Source organism: Parus major, chromosome 4 (genome assembly GCF_001522545.3).
Source record: "Parus major isolate Abel chromosome 4, Parus_major1.1, whole genome shotgun sequence".
Taxonomy (NCBI): domain Eukaryota; kingdom Metazoa; phylum Chordata; class Aves; order Passeriformes; family Paridae; genus Parus; species Parus major.
In genome coordinates, this window is record NC_031771.1 from 20,644,162 (window position 1) to 20,664,169 (window position 20,008).

Consider the following 20,008-nt stretch of genomic DNA (forward strand, 5'->3'; position numbering starts at 1 on the left):
GAACGTGTGACTGCTCACTTGTAGTTTGTTACTGTTCAGTAAGCAAACAAAGCTAAAATAACTATGTGTTTTCCTTAAGATATGGGAGCATTTCAGAGAGAAACACCATATAAAATTAAAACAAATAAACCTCTATTTATTTCAGTAGCATCCTCTGTTAACTCATGTTTCATGTTGTATAATCTTTTGCTCAAACTTCAGGAGTTTCTCTTCATAGCCAACAAGATGGTTAGAGAAATGGAGCACCTCTCCTATGAGGAAAGACTTGGGAACTGGAATTGTTCAGACTGGAAAAGAGAAGGCCTTGGAGTGACCTAATTGTGGCCTTCCAGTGCCTGAAGGGAGCCTACAAGAAAGATAGAGAGCCTTTTTACAAGAGCACATAGGGACAGGACAAGAGGGAATGCTTCAAACTGAAATAGGATAGGATGAGATTAGATGTTAGGAGCAAACTCTTTACTGTGAGGGTGGTGAGGTACTGGAACAGGCTGCCCAGAGAAGCTGTGGATCTGCTATCCATTAAAATGTCCAGGGCAGCTTGGATTGGGCTCTGAGTAACCTGGTCCAGCAGGAGTCCCTGCCCACAGAAAGGAGGGATGATATTTAAGGTCTCTTTCAACCCCATCTATTCTGTGATTCTACAGTGGAAATATTCAGGTGAAACACAAGATGAATTTATATTATATAAGATAATTGAAAATAATTTTATTTTGCTCAGTTGCAAGTACTTCTGTTAGACTTTTTAAAAGAAGCTTGGCATTATTTTTTTCTACTGTTACTTTCCTGTTTCAGGGTCTGGATTGTCAGAGGGCTTGTAGGAACCCAGGAAGATGAACTTCATGTTTCTTGTATGCTGTGTGCATACAAAATGGAGCCAAATTAGATTTGATTTCTGTCTCTTCTAGCTGTTTTCTATAAATGCAGGGTGTATTTCTGAGACAACAGATACAATTTGAAAGTAGTAAATATACAGTTAATAAAAAAGCAGCTGTCACTGAAATATGTGAAATCAGCAAATCATTCATGTCTGAACACAGTAGTGTAGAGGTAACTGACCAAATACATAGATTCTTTTTGGGAGAGAGAGAAGAGCTTTCACTTAAATTGATGTCCAGAGTTCTCAAAGTAGTTTGCCAGCTGTTGGTAAGTCCTGGAACTTGGTTACAGAATGAAAAAATTATCATCTCTTTTAGAAAAAAAGGAGATAAACTCTCAGCAGAACCTGTCATCTCATTTGCTTTCTTTTACTACAGTATTCACCATCTTTCAGTTCATAAATTGCAAGATGTACGTGAACTGAATGAATAATGCAGAATGGCCAGAGTACCAATGGCAAATTTATAATAGTTGAATCTGAAAGTGAATACATGCACTGTGTTTAGATCCATTTAGAGTCAAGCAAAAATGAGAGAAGGCTCTTACTTGGATTTGAAGACTAAACTCTGCAGAGGCTATTTATTTATCTGATTGACTAGGGGTGTAATTTACATGATACCTGTTTCAGAGGGGAAAAGGTTTACTTTTTTTATGCTTCTTACATTTGCCTCTTACATTTTTCCTGCTTTTGTTTATTAAAAAATGCCTGATATTACCACATGCTGTAGCAGTGTTTTCCCAGAGAAGTGCTTCACTAGACAATTTTTGTTGGTTTTGTCTATGATCTATGTTTTTAATAGACACAGTTGAATGCAGTACAGGTAATAACTGCTATTTCAACTGCTTTTGTCATTCTTTAGCTTAGCTATTGTTTAGGAATGCAAAGATTTTAAGAACCTGAATATAAAAACCCGCATCTGAAAACTCTTACTATTGTTAGCACATGTATGTGGAACTTATTCTAGAAATACCATGGTATTTCACAGATTTAGACACTTTATCCTATTCCCCTTTAATTCAATATGTTTTTAAAAGTTGCCTAGATAGAGAAAAACTCCTGCTAGTGTCTATAAAACAAGAAAAAATTCTGAATGGTAACCAAGATTCAGGACAGAAGAGCAGAATCTCCAAAGTCACCAGAGAACTTAGAAATTTCTGTTACTTGAGTTCAAATGACAGTACTGTGACTCTCAGCATCTAAAATGTAGTTCTCATACAAAATACAGCAGCTGTTTCTATGTTAGGGTAGCACTCTGCAGTGTATAAATAGAACATAGGGCAGAAGATGACGAATGATGTGTTGATGCTGGAGACCCTGAGACCAGTGATAAATCATAAATGTTCTGCCAGGAGCATCCATGCAACTATCTTAGTGTCTGGCCCATAACATCCTTGTCAGTAATCTGGAGCACAGATCTTTGAAACAAACAGTACTGAATGTTCCTTTCCTCGTCCAGATCATGTTTTTTCTCATTACATGAAAAGGAGCTGAAAGTTGCCTGGGCTGTGACTGCATTCAATGCATTTACTCAATGCCTTCTGCATCCTCTTCCTTTCCTTCTGGATAGTCACTGATTCTTTCAGGAGCCCAAAACCTCGCTAAATGCCATTTTTTTACTCTTCTTACTTAAGCATTAGCTGTTCTGTTGTGCTAATCTTGAGCTTTCCACAAGTGCTGCTCTTCTTCTTGCTCATTACACTTTCAGGTGTGTTTCTGTCTAGCTGTCCTTACTCTGCAGTATTTGAAACGTTTCACACTCCTGGATGATACTGTAGTCATCTAAAACATAATTATGCTTTACAAAGGCAAAATTCTTACCTGCTTATATAATTTGCTAAGAGTTTCAAAGAGGTTTTCAGAGCCAATGACTTTTTCTTGGTTTGGATTTTAAAAAAAAGAGCTTTCCTATGTGCCATCTAAAAGACACAAAAGCAGAAGTAAACAGGTATGAGATGTAAAAATCTGTTGTATTACCTGTCAGTCAGTCACTTAATTAATCTTCAACCTTCTCTTCCAATTCCAGGGACCTGAGCATTTCTGAACGTTCCTGCAGCTGAGAGTGTATCCGTACTACTGCTGGTTCCACAGGCAGTGCTCACCAGCAGAAAATTGCTGCTTGAAATTATTGGTTTAATGAACTGATTTCAGCAAATGTAAAGAAAAACCTCCCAAGCATTAAAGAAATTAAGTGGAGGGAAAATTAATAACTGTGAAGTTCTACAGACAGAAGGTCAGCAGGTGCTGGCTTGGCAAAGGAGTGGAGCTGGTTCAGGTTTTGGTCCTGCAAACTGCCACAGCTCTTAGGGACAGGGCCTAGTGGGACTTACCAGGGTTAGCTTTGTGGTTAGACTTGATGATCTTGGAGGTCTTTTCCAACCTAAATGATTCTGTGATTCTCTTTCTGCTATCCCTGGATCTGCTAAGGGAGTGGTAATTTAGTAACTACACTGAGAGTTTAAACAGTGTAATCACAGTCATGAAGTGAAAGAGAAGCTCTCTAGGGAATGCTTATTTCTTTGTCAGGAAAAAAAATCAGAAATGCAAGAAAAAATTCTTACCCTGCTAGACTGAAAAATTAACCTGTGAGAGAGATGGGGTGCTTTTGTGGAGTTTGCAATGATTACACTGCCTGTCAAACAGCAGTGGATATTTTGTTCAGAGGAGTCAGTACTCTTTGAAAGTCTTTCAAAAAATTGTGTGGGTGTGTGAAAAGTGAAGTAACAAGAATTGTCATTAAAGTAGAAATGAGCTAAAATGAGTCTGAGGAGAAATTTTATTTTTGAATGTTCAGAAGAAAAATCCCTTGATACTTAGTAGCTAGATTAGAGAACAGCATAAATGCACAGAAGAGGGAAAATGAGCACAAATTCTTCAAATGGAGACTGCAGCAATTTGATTTTAAAAAGCTTTTTTTTTTTTTTTTTTTGTATATACTAATAAATTTAGTTTTGTGATCAGAAGTCTCCTTTTGCTTCTCTTGCAGTAAATGTTTCTCACTCACAGCCATAGTCATGAAGGCTGTATAAGTGAACAGCTATCAACACACAAAGCCTTTACTTACTCTGGGTCTTTCTTGTATATTTGTTTCCCCATGGGTGTCTTCCTGCAAAGAGAGGGCTTTTCTTTTTGGCTTTTTTTTTCCCCCAGAAACTCAGTGAAAAGCAGGAGTCAAAAGTTGCAGAAAGTGTGCTATGATTTGATAGACAAGCATACAAAGTAAGTGTGAAATTGCACAAAATAGTGTTGCAAGTGGGGATCAGTTTAGGGACGCTGGCTGATATGCCAGTGCAGTAGATCTGCTTGTAATGAAGTCAAAGCAGACATGCAAATAAAATAGTTTAATAAGGGAGCCCAGAAGGAAATTATTTAAGACTACAATAGATGATTTCAAGTTAAACAATTCCTTTTTGCTGTTATTAAAATCTCTCAGCCTAAAGTTGGTTTTCATTGATGTTTTAATTTGTTTCATTTCTTAATATAGTACAAATCATTTGTTTCAGTCATGCATTTGCTCCAGACTGATGGCATCATTAGATTTTGGCAGTGAAGCATTTTATTTCTAATTTTTTCTATGTAATCTATCTTCAGTAGTTAATGTACATTTTATGTATCTTTAGCATATTGGAATGGGAACTCTAGCATTTTGTTATCTTTCAGGATTGCAGGAAACATGGCAGCAGTTGAGACTTCTGACAAATTTTATGCAGAGAGAATCTTACAAATTACTTTGAATGTCATCATATTATTTTTACTGTCATTCTGTGTTCTTGCTTAGTTTTGTACCTTATTTGTGGTTTTTATGTTCTAATTTGTTAGGATTAATGTAATCAGCGCATAAGTATGCTTGTCCACCAGATCATATGATAGTCCTGATTTGAATTAACATTAAAAATAGTAGAAAGTGTTGGGTTAAACTGAAACCCATACAGATAATTGAAGCAGTTATGCATATGCCTATGGCCCCAAAAAATAAATCTGGGAATCATAATGCTGCAGTTTTACACAGTAGGGAAGTGCCTTTGAAGGATTCAAAAATCTTGCATCCTGCTCAGGTAGAATCAGAAGAGAATTTTAAAAATCATCTAGTCCACCCCATCTGCCATGGACAGGAACATTTTCCACTAGATTATGTTGCTTAAAGCCCTCTCCATCCTGACCTTGAACACTTAAAACTGTTGAGAGTTAAAGACCTAGTGGATGTATGTCAAAGGCAAAAGGGGATAGGGGTCATATATATTTAAGACTCAACAACACTGCTGTGTTTATTATGTCCAGACATCTAATAAAAAGCCACATGCTGTAAGCAGCTGTGTGAGGAAGGCATGAGGGATTTGCAATAAATTATGATTTCTTGCTACTCTGAGAAGTCATTCTGAGTAAGAGATAAGTCATTGCCTTTTGTTCCTAGAATGAGCAGCTTTATTCAAAAACAGTTACTGATGTTAAATACCTGTTCTTTTTGTGGTCTAACTTGTGTGGCACACACAGCTGTAAGTCTGTTGCCTCTTGCCCAGCTGGCTAATGGATGTTAGTGACACCGTGAGTTCTGACATCTGGTATTGATGTCACAAGACCTCAATCAGACACAGTAAACTGAAGGGAAATTGTGGGAAACATAACATTGAAAAGCATCAGTGAGAAAAGTCACAGGGATTTCTAATGCCCTTACACTTTTCTTGTAAACAAGTAGAGCAGGGAAGGGTCTTCTAATTCATTTCTGGGAGGTGGATGCACTGGTCTCTCTGGCTCAGCAGTGTTGCCACATGTGCAGCTCCTGGGCACAGCCTGAGATGTGCACGAGTGCGAGGTGTGGTGTGGGGCTGAGGCTCTGTTCTCTCACCTGTGGTGAAACAGAGCAAAGCTGAGGGCTCAGCAGGACAGCAGGGTGGAATCACAGGGCTGGCTCAGCTGTGCTTCCTGAGAGAGCAGACTGCCTTGCACATCAGCTTGCTCTGACACACGGGCAGCAAGCAGCCAGCAGCAGCAGTTTTGGCTGGAAGGCCAATATATGCTGTTCTTGGCTTTTTCTAGGACAAGTCTTGCTTAGGCCAGGAGGGTGAGTTCAAGTGTTTCAAGCGCTGGATTCAGCCCCTGGGCTGTGCAGCCCACACTGCTTTAAACCACTGTGTGTTTCAGTATTTTATTGCAGAACATGTGCAGGAAAGCTTCCTTCCACCACTGTTCCTCCCACTTGCCTTCCTTTACAACCAGGTTGGTTTTTTTCTTCGATTATAACACTGTATTGAATGTTTCATTGCCCTTATGCTGTAGGGTTCTCTCATGGTTTTTGCAAGCCTGAGTTATCAAGCAAGCTAATAGGGTAGTAAAGGTGATTGACATTAATAAAGCTAATGAACAACAATGTTGGAGCTGTCCTCATGCATGCCATCAATTTTATGAAGCTCACTTTTTCAGTCATTTCTCCAGGTGCTCATACAGGACCCTGGGAAAAATGAGTCATAAATACTTAAACACTTCCAGTACTTTGATGAATATTTTACATTGTAGAATATGTGAATATTAGTAATTAATGCAGACTTGAGAGTTAGAAAAAATTTTATAACCTGAATAACTGGTCACTAGGCCCAGGGATGCAGTTGGAACTGAATGAAAGAAAAGTGTTTGCCAAATTGCCTGCTTGCATTTCATGAAGAACTGAGAGTTCTTCAAATGGAAAATATTTCCTACAGTACTCTAGTTATCACCTTTTCATTCTGGAAAGCTCTGGCAGGGCAGTGATAATGGCACAGTGTAGGCTATACCAGAGTGAGGGTGAGAGAAAAGGAGCAAAAACTGTGAAGATGAATGCCAAATGTAAATATATCCCTTTTGCTTCAGTTGCCGCACCAAGAGTCTAAGCAGACAGTGCTGGCAGGTCAGAGTGCTACAAGAAACCACCTGGGGCTGGGGAAAAAAAAATCCAACTGCTGTGTTTCAGTCCTGTTTCTCTGAAAGCAAGAACATTAGAAAGAAAATCTGGTATGCCTATGACAAAGAAATGGAGGAAACATCCAGCCAAGGAAAACAATTTCTTCTGTCTTGAGGTCCTGAAATTACTTACCCTATTTACATCCTGTTTTCTTCTGTGCTTAAATTCACTCCTGGTGGGAGGACATTTTCAGTGTGTTTGTGTACCAGCACGTAGGCTTTTGCTGAGGTCCAGGTCACCAGCATCTGCCTGGAAAGGAATACAGCAGGAGACATTATCCAACAAGTTTTTAAATGCATTTATAAGATTTTGACATTTTAAGTGAAGGAAACTGCTAGAGGGCTCTTTTCTGTGTAAACAAAGAGGAAATCATTGAAGTTGTCCAGACAGGGTAACCTTGGTAAGAGTGATCTGTTATTGTATCTAGTTTCTATGACAGGAATGAAAAATAACAGCATAATAGCAGCATATTTTTTTTAAAAAAAAGCATATCCAAGTGCACACTTACCTCAGTAGGAAGGAAAGGTTGAAAGAGTAGCCAGAGAACAACCCCAAGTAGGAGAATGAAGTCCGCACTAAGTAGGAGCAGTATCAAGTTACTAATGTCAAGATAGAATTGTAGCATAGACACTTAAGAATACTGCAAGAAGGATCAAGGCACAAAATGAAATGGAGCTAACAAGATAATAAGATAATTAGAAATGTTTTTATAAGGGTCTTTTTCAACTATTCATTGTGAAAATGGAAAGGCTTATTAATTAGTGTTATCCTGGTTTTTGTACTATTCAGTACCTTATTAGCAATTTAAATAATAGAAAAATTTTTCAAATTCCTTACAAGTCCATGAGCCAGTGTAATGATTTATGAGTGGGAACACTCTTAATACAGTTACATGAAATTTTGAAGTGTTTGCAGTTCACATCAGCTTCTAGGTTTTCAAAGCTGTTGATTTTACTTTTCAGAAAGGACTGCCTGAGATGTGAACTGCAGAGAAAAAAAGAAACAAAAGGTGCTGAAAGAAAAAGTGCAAATGAGACCATCTCCTCTTGGTTTTCTTCTCTAATGATATTTAGAGAAAATACTTATTTTCTTTAGGATGCCCTGACTCCAAAGACATAGACATCCACATACCCGCTTAGTTGGTATCAGATACTTTTAAAAGCACTGCTGTACTTGGATCTGGGCTCTGCTTGCTCTTGCAGCCTTTCTAGCAAGCCCATATAGACTGTGGCAGCCTTAACCAGCATTTGTCCACTTGTTTCTCAAAATCCCAGGAGGATCAGGGCTCCAGATCAGCAGAGGGAGAGGGCAGCTGCTGGAATCTTTAAGATTGGTGCATCTCAAGGAAGTCACGTGGTAGAAATTGGTGTTTCCTGGTGATCAACACAGGTTCTACTCCGGGTGACTGGCAGTAATAGACAATGTTATCTTGTTGCTTGATAGTCAGAAGAGGATGTTTAAAACTGTGCCTGTAAGACAGCCATGCCACAGTTGTCCTCTGCTCTGAAATAGTGAGCTACAGAGTAGTGGGAGACAGACAAATGAGCAACGCATCTCTTGGCAGAACTGCAAACTTTGAATGTTGGGAGTGGGATAAGAAGGAATGTTGTGGTGACATGCTATAAACAAATCAGGCAACCAGATTTGTCTCAGCCTTGGAAGAACAGGCCTGAGTGTGACTGGAGGGTATTTTTGGGATGTCTACTTGCAAACCTGAATTCTGTCCAACAGGCAGCTGGAAATGCCCTAGAATCCAGAAGAAGATCAAATTGCCTTACACAAATCAGGAGTTCTTACTTTGTTTCTAGAAATACAAGGTATGGATATATTTTAGATATATCCATTTATATCTCATACATAAAGCTAATGTGAGCTGTGATTGATGTATTTACATGTAACTGTTTATAGATGAAGTGGTGATGTCCAGATGCTTCTCGCTCTTGCTGTAACTTGATACAGCATTACTGTTGGGTTATATTCCTCTGAATTCTTTAATGTTTCATTCCTCACTATACAATAAGGTAAATTTACCTAATTTCAATGCTGTCAGCCCTTGCCAGGGTGGATGACTCTGTCTCAGTTTAACAAGGAGAAAATCTTTCAAAAACGTGCCTTACAAAGATGGCTCTTCAGAAAAGCATTGTAAAAAATGCTGACAAGATGGTTATTGTTGGAATCTGAAATCATTAAATAATTAATAAATTCAGTACTTTATACCAAAAGATTTTAGCAAAGACTTTAATTCTCTAAACTTTTTGCCTTCAAGACTGATACAGTCATACAGAAACATCTTTATAGCAACCAACAACTACACTTTTCTCCTTGAAGGCCCAGAGACCTCCATGAACAATGTGACAGGTTATAATACTTTTCCTAATGAATTCCTGAGAATGAAGTGCTGAGATAAATCACTTCAGGCTTTGTATCAGAGGAACAGCTTTGAAGCTATTAAAAAACTTTACCTTTTTGAAAGTCAGTTAATCAAGACAGTTAAAATAGATAAATGAAAGAAAATTAGGTATCTACATTTTGATGTTGAGAGGTGGCATTTAATCTTAGGACTTGAAACAATTTCAGTCTCTCAGAGAACTTTCAATGCATGCCAGCATTCCTGTTGCATCCTGAGGTAAGGAAATTATTTTGCTAACGCATAAACAAGTTTCAAACATTCAAAACTCTCTCCCATAGTCTTTTGTGTGCAGTTTCGTGCTGAGAGCAATAATTTTTTTTTTATTTTTTTTTGGTGGTGCTGGTTTCCAGTTAAGCTAGTTCTTCCTTTGGAAGGTGGCTTGACATCTAGAATAAACCAAAGACCCATTTTCAGCCAAACAAACAACTTCCAAACAACTTGGAAGTTCAGCTGTGCTACTACACTCAAGTTACATGACCAAACCATGTAAAAGACACTTAAAAAGCAATGGACATTCGTTCAGGGCACCATGGCAAGGTTTGCAAGCTGAGTCATGGCATTATTCCAATTTAGTTACGTTGCTTTGCATTCTTAAATAGGAACACTTTCCGCTGCCTTTGGAGACATTGCACGATTTTCAGCTGCATGGTGTCAACATGCCCAGTGTCAGAAGAGACTTCTGCCAATAATTTATTCATTATACAGAATTTTTTTCTAGTGTAAATATATTTAGTTAAAGACTGTTTACACATGTTCAGCCTTTCTGTGTCTCACAGGTCCAGGAGACTTAAAATGTGTAGTCAGGGGCTAAACTTCTGAATTGCATCCTGAATTCCCTATGACTCAGCATTATCAGTGGAGCAGCTATAAACTAGCAGGACAGCTGACCTTCAGTCTTCTGAAACATTCAAATTTCACCTTGAAAGAATTTCCTGGGTGTACTCCAGTGTCATAGCAGGAGAACTTAATATATCTAGATCTCTCCTTGCTTGATTTCTTCTACACACATCTTCTCTTCACAGGAAACATATCAAAGTACTTTTTTGCTGCGACAATGTGCACTTACATTTAGCACATGCAGGCCTAAATCTTTTGAAAATAAATATTCTGAAAAGCCCTAACTTTGGGGCTTTTGAGAGAGGTATCCTGTTCCTGCGAAGCATAAAGGAACTATATAAATAATAGGGGAGCTCAAGAAAAACAAGATTCTCTCTCTGATGTGCGCATTATATGGGCACAGGAGGTGCAGATGAAGCCTCTGATGTTGGACATGTGTAGAGATCCAGGTGTGTTTGCAAAGCAGCAAAGTGAGCCAGGGAGGCACCTGTTGCACAGTCTGGTGGCTGCAATGTCTTCAGATTGGTGTTCAGGAGATGGCTGTGTAAAACAGCAGCAAGGAAGAAGGTATTCTTCCTGCTATTTCTCAAAATATTTTCCTCTTTCATGCAGGGAGCACTCTATCTCTGGGCAGTGGCTGTGGGTGCCAGGAGACAGAAGGATACCTGGAACAAACTCCTTGAGAGTCCAGCATGAGCTCCTGAGAATCATGTTCTGTACCATGCAGGAGGGTGTAATTGCTTATCAGTTCTTCCTCTTGACTTGTGTCCACTATTCTACTTGTAATTAATCTTGCAGTCTGGATGATATATGGACCATGCTGTTTCCCTACCTGCTTTGGGGCTGGCATATCCAAGCCCCTGGAGTTAACATTTTGTGATTCAAAAGTACTGATTAATTATTGAGGGCTCCATTTTGTCTATAGAGGGTAGTTTTGTATCGCACTTACATGAGAATCACAGTCCTGATGGGATTCTCTAAAAAGACTGTCACTTTTTTGAAATTACAGTTGTTTCTGAAAATCAGCACTTAATAAATGTGTGTTCTATATTCTAGACAGCAGAACTGTCAGTAGCTGTGTTACAGGCTTGCTTTTCACCGGTGAGCAGAAGTTTGTACCTCTTCAGCTTGAGGAAATACACTGATAATGTTTTAGAGAACTGATTGTTCTGAACCTCCTTGGGCTAATTTTGCATAGCACTGTGTGAACGTAACAGCATTCTAGAGGAATAAAACACCACTCTGCCACATTTGGTCACTGAGGTAGAACTCTAAACATGCTTTTCATGCCCATTTCTGGTTTCTCAGCACACACGTGACTTTTGGTACAAGCCACTGTTTGTAATGAACTCCCCAGAGATTTCTTGCACCCTTGAGCTCCTCAGTCATGCCCTATGGACTTGATGTTTTGCTGTTACTCATCTTTCTCATAATCTTTGAGTGCTTCACAGTTGGGAGCAGAGCTGGGAACTGTCTGGACAGCCCAGCAAAGTGCTAGGGGAAAGAGAAAGGTCAATGAGCTTAAATCCTTCCTGTGCAAACTTGGTGTTTTGTGTCAGAACATTGTGTCCTTTCACTGTATCCAGAGATGCATGGTCCTTTTGCCTGCAGTGTGTTTACCACTACATAGCTGCAAATGCATGATATTCCTGTCTTCACTTTCCTCCTAGCAGAATGTTGTATATTATATCAACAACAAAACGTGAAGATAGGAGATGATCCTACTAAAACAAGTATTCTCCTTTGTTTTTCATTCTAGAATTGTGCAGCAAGTGATTTCACTAATTGCAAGGAGGAAGTGGAACACAGCAACACTTTTGATCTTATGTTAGGCTCAGAAACTCCACCAGCCGTGGGTAAGTCATGCTGTTAGACAGCTTTGTTGGTAGGGGTCAAATGAATACCATATGCTGTATCAAATGAATGAGTTCATGGGCAGAGAGGGTCAGTTACTCTAACACTTTCAATTTCCACATGTTACTGCAACTTCCAGGGAGGGTAGATGTCCTAAAAGGAGAAGGCAATTGAGGGATTCAGTTGGGATAATAAAGTTCTTGCTCAGTACGAGATATCTCAGTGCAATCACCCCTCCTTTTAAACTCTGGAAATTTGTGATCTCCATTCTGAACCTAGAAAACTGCTGAATTCCCCAAGCTCTCAGAGAAGAACCTTCATAAAAGGGGAGGCACTGCCTACAGGTGCAGTCAAGTCCTGTATGGAGGCATAGATAGTTGACATTTTGCAGCTTGATGTTCCTACTTTCAAGCATAAATTGGTGTCAAGCCTGCTGATGATCTGGGTGGTTGTATACTTTCCCCTTGAAAACTGCAATGTGGCTTGTTTGCATTTACCAATGGCATATATTTTGCATATATCTTACAGTATCATGGATCTATGAGACTAAGTTTAATCCTCTTTTTTTCTTGTTGAAAATTTTATATTTTTAACTCTCATACATATGAAAAGGACATTTCTTACTTGCTAAGTTCAAACTGGTTGCTTTAGCACATACAGGTAGATTATAGACACTGTGAAACAACAGGTTTGCTCTGCTAAAATTTTCACTGTCTCTGTCACATTGTATATGGGAACAACTCAGGGTGAACACCTGGGAAAAGAGTATGAATTGAACCATGTTAGCCAGGTAAATGCCCTAACCTCCCATTTGAATCAGTGGTGAAAGGCAGGCATCACCAAATTATAACTCAGAATGGAAAACTACCTCAAGGGCTCAGTAAAGTCTGTGTAGTTTACTCTGTTACTTTACTGAGGTTGACTACTAAAATGTTGATGCAGTACGTAGTGATTAAAATGTACACTTTCATATCCCTCCACTTTGTTCTAGGTCTCTGGGTCACTAGAGACAGAAGAGCTCTGTTTCCACAAGTCTACAGTCATGTCTCCCATGGACAGTGTTTATTTCATTTTAGAGAGATTCAAATTAGCACCCAAATCCCCTTGTACAAAAAGCAGTAACACAGATGTGTGAGGTACGGCTTTATTTTGCCAAGTGTTGCACTGTGCTGCTTTGAAAGTCAGGTAATAGAAATTCTGGAGGCAAGGAAAATGTGTGTGATTTCATTCTGACAGCTGCTCTAGAAAAGTTTAACATTGCACACATGAAAATGGTGTGTATCAGAGTAGCAAGACACAGCGAAAACTTCCACTGTTGATTTAGTAAATATTTAAAATGCTCTTCACTGATGGTAAGAATTTGACAGCTTTCCTGCTGTATCAATTCATAAAAGTTTTATTAGCCATTGTGTTGCTTCTGTAGGAATACTTGAAACAAGAAATGCTTCCAGATGACAATTTTTAAATGAAATAATGCTTTCTTTAATATTAAAAGCCAAGCAGAACTCAAGAGATCAATATGCAGTTGGATTGAAATGCCAACAAGAAGTCAAGGTGGATGAGGAAAAGAAGAATGACCTAAAAGACAGCAGAGAGGAGACAGAATATGAAAATGAAGAGGAGGAGGATTCATACAGCATTCACAACAGTCCTGGCAGTTTGTATGCCAATGTAGGGGATGAGCTCAAAGAGAGCAGGAGAGATTGCTTTTTCTGCAAGAGGCCACCCCCTCCTCCCCCTCGAAATCTGCCTGGCGTCCAAAGACAGGACAATCTGCATAATTCATTACAAGGTAAGATCTTGGGAGGAAAATAACCCCAGATACAAACATGTGCAAGACAGACAATGTGCTGCTGTAGAGATTGGTTTGATCACTTCTGGCAGTAGCTGGGCAGGACAGTCCTGATGCTACAAAGCAATCTTGTGCATATGAGGCCCTAACTCTGCAAAACAAGCATCTGCATGTGGCCTTTGCTGCATCAAAATACTCATGACCAGGTTTATCAGGTAAATACTGGTGGTATGGGCTGCTGGGTTCAGCTTTTCCTCACTCCACCTATCTCAAGGAGCTGCCAAATAGTGCATGGTGCACTGGATTTGCAAGAGAGGCTTGAAACAAAGATGAAGCCTGTATTTTTTGTCAAGTTGACTTCATTATTATTTACCATTTTAAAATATTAAATGCTATGGTGATTTAATATACAGCTTGAAGTTTCACATTAAAATTAATAGAATTATTAGAAAGTGACCATGCAGAAAGAAGTAACAGTATCTTTCTCCATTTTAGTCAATTTTGTAGGTACTTAGAAGTAAAAAGTTATATTGCAGATTGAAAAGAAAGGCAGAAATTCTGACAAATGCTTTGCCTTTTTTCCTTTTTTTAATACATCCTCCCCAGAGTAAAAAATTAAATTTTGTGTTGTGGTTTCATTAAAGTGATAAGAAACTCAAAGTACTATTGCATCTGTTTCAGGAGGGATGATCACCAATTTTATTTATTGGGAGAAACAAATATGCAAAATAATTCAAGCTTAAATACTAGTTTTAAATAGTTGCATAGGGGGAAAATAAACCTTTCTTATATCTTATAGACACTGCTGATAAGTGTGCACACAAATTGCTTCTCAGTATCTCTACAGCTTATTACTGTTAACTCTGTTTTCAAACATGGTGTAACCTATTAAAATCTTAAATTACATTCACCAAGCATTCTGACGTTCACATAATTAGGCAGAAATGGCTTGCTCTAGGTAGGATTTTATCCTGTATTCTGCTTTGCAGGAAAGCAATGGCTATAGGTAGAAAGTCATAAGTGAAGTCTAAGAGAAAAAGGGGCAGAATAAAATTTACATTAAGGGTATGTTTTGCTTCCCACAAAACACTCAGCTGCATCTATATGTATCTATAAATGAGGGATCAGTTTTGGCACACAGGATTTGTTGGAGTAGGTTTGTTATAAATGCCTGTCTTGGAATAGTTCTTATATGGCTACATCACCACACTAATGTCACCCTCTCTGCCAAATGCTCTCTGTCTGCATGTGGGTACCAGCAGAGAAAGTTTCCTGGTGTCCTGTGCCAACTCCTGTGTGGGTATAGCAGAGTTCATCTAAAAATGCTCCTGTGGGGATAGTTCATTTAAAATGTACGCTAAATTATTCTGTTTTGAGCTGTGATTTCATCACTGAGGAATGAGGTATCAGAATTTCTTTAGATGAAGATGATGCTTCCTTTCAAAGAGGAACTGTAATGACTTACTGCTACATATTTTTAGCCAGCTGCTTGCTTTAGGAGTTGTTGAGGAGTACCTTGAAGTCAAGTCCCCTCTTCTTCATGTTTGGCAGTGGCCTGAGAGTGCCCCTGTGGAAGTTGAAAGAAAGAATGTCCTACAGAGAAAGTATATAGTGACCTAGAAACAAAATATTATTCATATTATATATGGCAGGTGTATTAACACCACTTGTGGTTTTAAAACATGTATCTTAGCCAGAATGGATGTTAATAGTACATTAATTATTAATACATTAATACTATTATTAATACATCCCATTAACAAATATATCCCACTTACAAAGGTTGTTTAGCTCCTCTGAACACATAAATAGGTAATTCTTTAAATAGCAGCCAAAGCATTGAGAACACCACTAGTGACCAGAGCTGAGTTTAGCAGATACACATACGTACAGGCAGTAAATTACAGCACAAGGGAAATGTGAGTCAGTACAAGATTTCCAGGCAGGTATGCTGATTTTGCAGGAAAGATGGGTAACCATGCCAAGGAAGTTATGAACATTTATGGAAAGACCAGCCTCCGTGACAGCTCCTAACTGTTAGCAGTTTGTGGATGTTTTAAGGGAAATCAAAACAAACCCAGGTATTAGGAAAACCATCAATGCCTTTTAATGCTGTAAAAGGCAAAAACTAGGGAAAAGCAAGTTCTGAGTAGCTGTACTGTGAAATATATGAAGTATAGGGAACACAGAGAGATGTGGAAGGTTTTGGAGGGGGGAGGGTTAAATAGTTTTAGCACAGATTGTAAGAGCTCCTATATTTTACCTGCATTGCAAAGGAGCTCTTCAATTTCTTTTTCACCTTGGCCAGCAGTAGATCGGTAAAGATCTTAAAACCCAGTGGGATATTGAAGAGGTAGGAAACACAAAATCCAACATTTCCTAAACTAATTTTCAGTTCTAAAGTCATTTTTGCAACAGGTAACAAACATCTTGACTTTCCAGAATGCCAAGGGCCGCAGGTACCACTAACATAACCATGAGTTACATGTTAGTTACCATGACTTACATGGTGGCATAACTCTCATGAGAGCAACTGGGTCACTCAGTATTTCTGCAAATAAATCCCTTTATTTTGTGGCCAATAGCTAAGTATCTGCATTTGATGATCTGATGTGAAATCGTGAGGGGGCCCTGAAGTTGGAATTATTCCTTTGGGACACCCTCTCTACTGAGTTAGATGATCAGAAGCCTCTGAAAATGAGTGCTTTAATTTAGAAGTGAAATGAGGTCTCTGAGCTACTTTAGGAAACTCTAAAGCTATAAGATAAGTCATAATCTCCTTTCTTTACCCTGTACATGCAGCACAATTCCTTCCTTTTTCAGAGAGGAATTTTGTGATGGACAGGAGTAAAAGAGAACAGGGTGATGGACTCATAACTGCATGCTGCGAAGACCAAGGTACCTGCGAGGAGGACAGCAAGGAGGAGCATCCCTACACTTGTGTGGCACTGGATGAATGTGTGTACAACCTCATCCTGGGGCAGGAGGAGCAGGAGGAGGAGAAAAGGAAGCACTGCAGGTCCTTTATCATGAACAGGCCTCCAGCCCCTGCGCCTCGGCCCGTGTGTTCGCTGCTCAGAGAGGACAACACTCCCTACATAGTTCAAGGTTGGTGCTGCTGCCATGTAAATATTTTCTGGGAGCCTGTAGACTCTTCTCTTGGTCTCTTCTTTTTGAGCAGTAACGTTTTCTAAACTCCCTATTCAGCTGCCTTCAAACCAACACGTTGTTTGTTTCAATCAACCTATTCTCACCCTTCAAATGAGCTGAGAACATCTCTGAATAATTTTCAGTTTGCATCAGAGATAGTATCACAGTTTTTATTTAGCTTTTAAAAAATTATGACAATATGATAGAAAATGAAGAATCATTGGGCTGTGAGTGCATATGTTACAGCAATGCAATATAGAACATGCTGTTTGAATTGCCTTTCTTTCCAGTTTCTTTATCAAAATGGTTTTACTTAATGCTGAAATCTCTCTCTCATATTTTTTTTTTCTGATGAGAATAATTCTCTTTTATGGGAGAAATGCCTATGTGAGGATTACTCTTTCAAATATCTTTTCTCCAATTTGAGATGCTAGAAATGGACATTTCTAGGTAGGATCATTATATTTCTTGCAGGAAAAATTATGTCTTTTTACCACTTCCATGAAAACTGGGAAACCTTTTTGAGCAATTTCATGGAAATACAAGACCAGAAGGGATTTCAGATATCTTTGTAATCCCATTCAGACTGAAACCAAATTTGAAAGTAACAAAAGGAATTCAGTGAATATACTGCAGAGATCTCTTTTTAAGTCCCAAAATCCATCCTGCCTGCATCTCCAGCTTCTCCTACAGAAGCCTGCCAATTCATAAGAATAGGTGGTAAAAAATATGTTGTCAAAGGACACCATTGGATTGCTTACTTCGTGCTGTGCATGTTTTACACTAAAACAGAATTAATGTTACCCAAAACATCCTACCAAATACAGAGTAGCACCTCCTCTTTCATTCCTGTCTCAGTCAGTGGTTTCTTTTATTCTTCCTAGCTAGGTCTCTTCCTCTGGGCTGTGTAACTCCAGGTTAGGGCCAGAATGCATGGCCTATTGCATTCATCATTTAGTTGCTCTTTTTTCAGCATATTCAGGAGGTGTAAGTATGAATCATTACAGTGTAATCCAAGAATGGATGAGTACAGGGGGCCTGTTATAGCTACAGAAGGCATGAAACAGCTGCTTTTACTGAGGTTGCTAGAGCAGTGTCTCAAATCTTGGTCCACCATCATCATAGACAGGCCAGTGACTTGGAAACCCTTAGTGGAGATGCTTTATTTGGGAGATTTCTTTTACTGTCTTAGATAGCACTGGAGTGTTTCTGCTTTGTTTATTGGCTGAGGCAGATGCTATCAGAGGAACTGCACTGAAGGGGCTGTGGTTCACCATGTGAACCACATATCCATATCCATATGTGTACATATCCATTTGTACACACACAAGTTTTTTACCTTTGCTTTCATTTGGTAGACAAATCATTTTCCAGTGGTTCTGTGAAATCAGCCTTTGGCTTGTGTTCCTTTGCTTACACAATACATGAGGAAAAATGGAAGCACTTCAAGAAAGCTTCAGCTGACCACTCAGGTCTCTGTTTTGCTGCCTATCCTGCTGGTTCCAGACCTAGAATATCTTATTTTTGTCCAGGGATTCCTGAGATAACTAGTGAAATTTTAGACAGAAGGGATATATCTTCATCTGAAAGATTTTTTTCTTGCCACTTGGATTGACAATCTGTTTCCTCCACACTGGTTAAAAAAATTTCCTCTCCAGTCCAGCAATATCCCAATTTCCAATTTATTATTTTAGAACTGCTTATATTTGATAAAAAAAAATAAAATTAAAAAAAAAATATTATTTCATCTGTATGAACCAGGAAACTTCATTCCAATCCACCATTAAAATCTGCATGTGCCTGCAGCCCTTCCTTTGTAATTTAAGCAGTGTAAAATAATGTAACTCTATAGTAGTAAAATAACTCTAGTTATGCATATACACATTTTTCATCCAGCAAATAAATGAATGATGGTTTTGGGGTTTGCTTTCATCTATTATATTAAAAAGAGTGTTGCAGATATTGCAAAGTCAAATAATCAAAAAGCTAGAATTGAGGTAGTTTTACCCTTTCTCCCTGCCAGGAACATTACAATACAGTATTAAGTAGGTAGCCATATGCAGCTATTTTTCTCAGATATTTTCTTTCATGTCATCTAGTGTTTAAAGTGGGTGAGCATAAAAATACTTCAGTATTTTTAATTCTCATTTTCTTTAACATATAATTCATGCCTGCTCCTAGACTCCATGTGTTGTTTCAGACCCTCCTGTTATAAACCCTTTGATCTGCATCCACTGAATTTTGGGATGCCCAGTATGTAGTAACTAAGATTCTTGAGGTGATCAACATTACATAACACTGCTCATTCAAAGCAGAGACACCATTGATTTCAGTGGCCACTATGAGCTCTCAGAACTTCAAATTAAATCCTTCCTGTGTCTAGTCAGTACTCTGATGTCAGGCATTACAAGTCGGATTGCTGCCTTAAATGACTTATCTGACCTTTGGCCTGGGCTTTGTTGGAAAGATAAATCCTGTCCCGCAGAGCAACTTTTAGTTACTTAACTGAGCCATCCTTCCCTCCTCTGTATTCACTTCCAATTTGCTAAACACCTTTTGATTTATAAGACTAATTATTTAATTTCCCTGTATGAAACAGATTGTCTTCACTGCACAGTTCTGGTTGATCTTCAGAACTGCTCCCTTCTGGCATTCAGTAAGACACAAGTCCTGTGGAAAAACAGAATGGAGTATGATGCACAGAGTGGGGATGTTTTAAGGCTACACATTTGCTCACAAATGGATCCCCATGTACTTTGGGAGTTCATGAAAAGCTTCATGCCCCAAGGATTGCAGAGACTGGTGTGATAGTGCCATGCAGAGATGCAAGAGGAGGATTTTTTTTCTTGCAATTTATGTACCTAGAGAGGGGCTCATTTATTTAGGGGTGGAAGTAACCATTGCAGAGCAGAAATGCCTTTTGCCTCCTGGATTGCATGCAGGTGACTTTACATCCATCTGGAGAAATCAAATGGCTGAATTTCCATGGGTGCTTTCACCACACATCGAATGAAGGCCATGACATTACAAAAGAGTATCTTCTCCTTTAAACAAAAGTGATGGTGCTTCCATGAGAATAGCAACAAAGAAGAAAGCAAGCAAATAGTTTTCTTTGTAATAAACAGCTTTCAAATACATGGAATATGAAGTTTACACTGG

At 38.8% G+C, this 20,008-nt stretch overlaps 1 protein-coding gene across 7 annotated transcripts in view; it reads left to right on the forward strand.

The window, feature by feature from the left end:
* The window catches only part of BANK1 (B cell scaffold protein with ankyrin repeats 1), a 133,718-nt gene that overhangs the window by 97,206 nt on the left and 16,504 nt on the right, over nt 1-20,008 (forward strand). For 5 of the 7 annotated variants that reach the window (XM_033513641.1, XM_033513640.1, XM_033513646.1 and 2 more), the window contains exons 9-11: nt 11,813-11,909; nt 13,403-13,699; nt 16,502-16,807. In XM_033513641.1, coding sequence (XP_033369532.1) covers nt 11,813-11,909; nt 13,403-13,699; nt 16,502-16,807 — 700 coding nt within the window. The remainder of the gene's footprint in view (nt 1-11,812; nt 11,910-13,402; nt 13,700-16,501; nt 16,808-20,008) is intronic. The other 2 variants (XM_033513643.1, XM_033513644.1) reach the window with 1 other exon arrangement.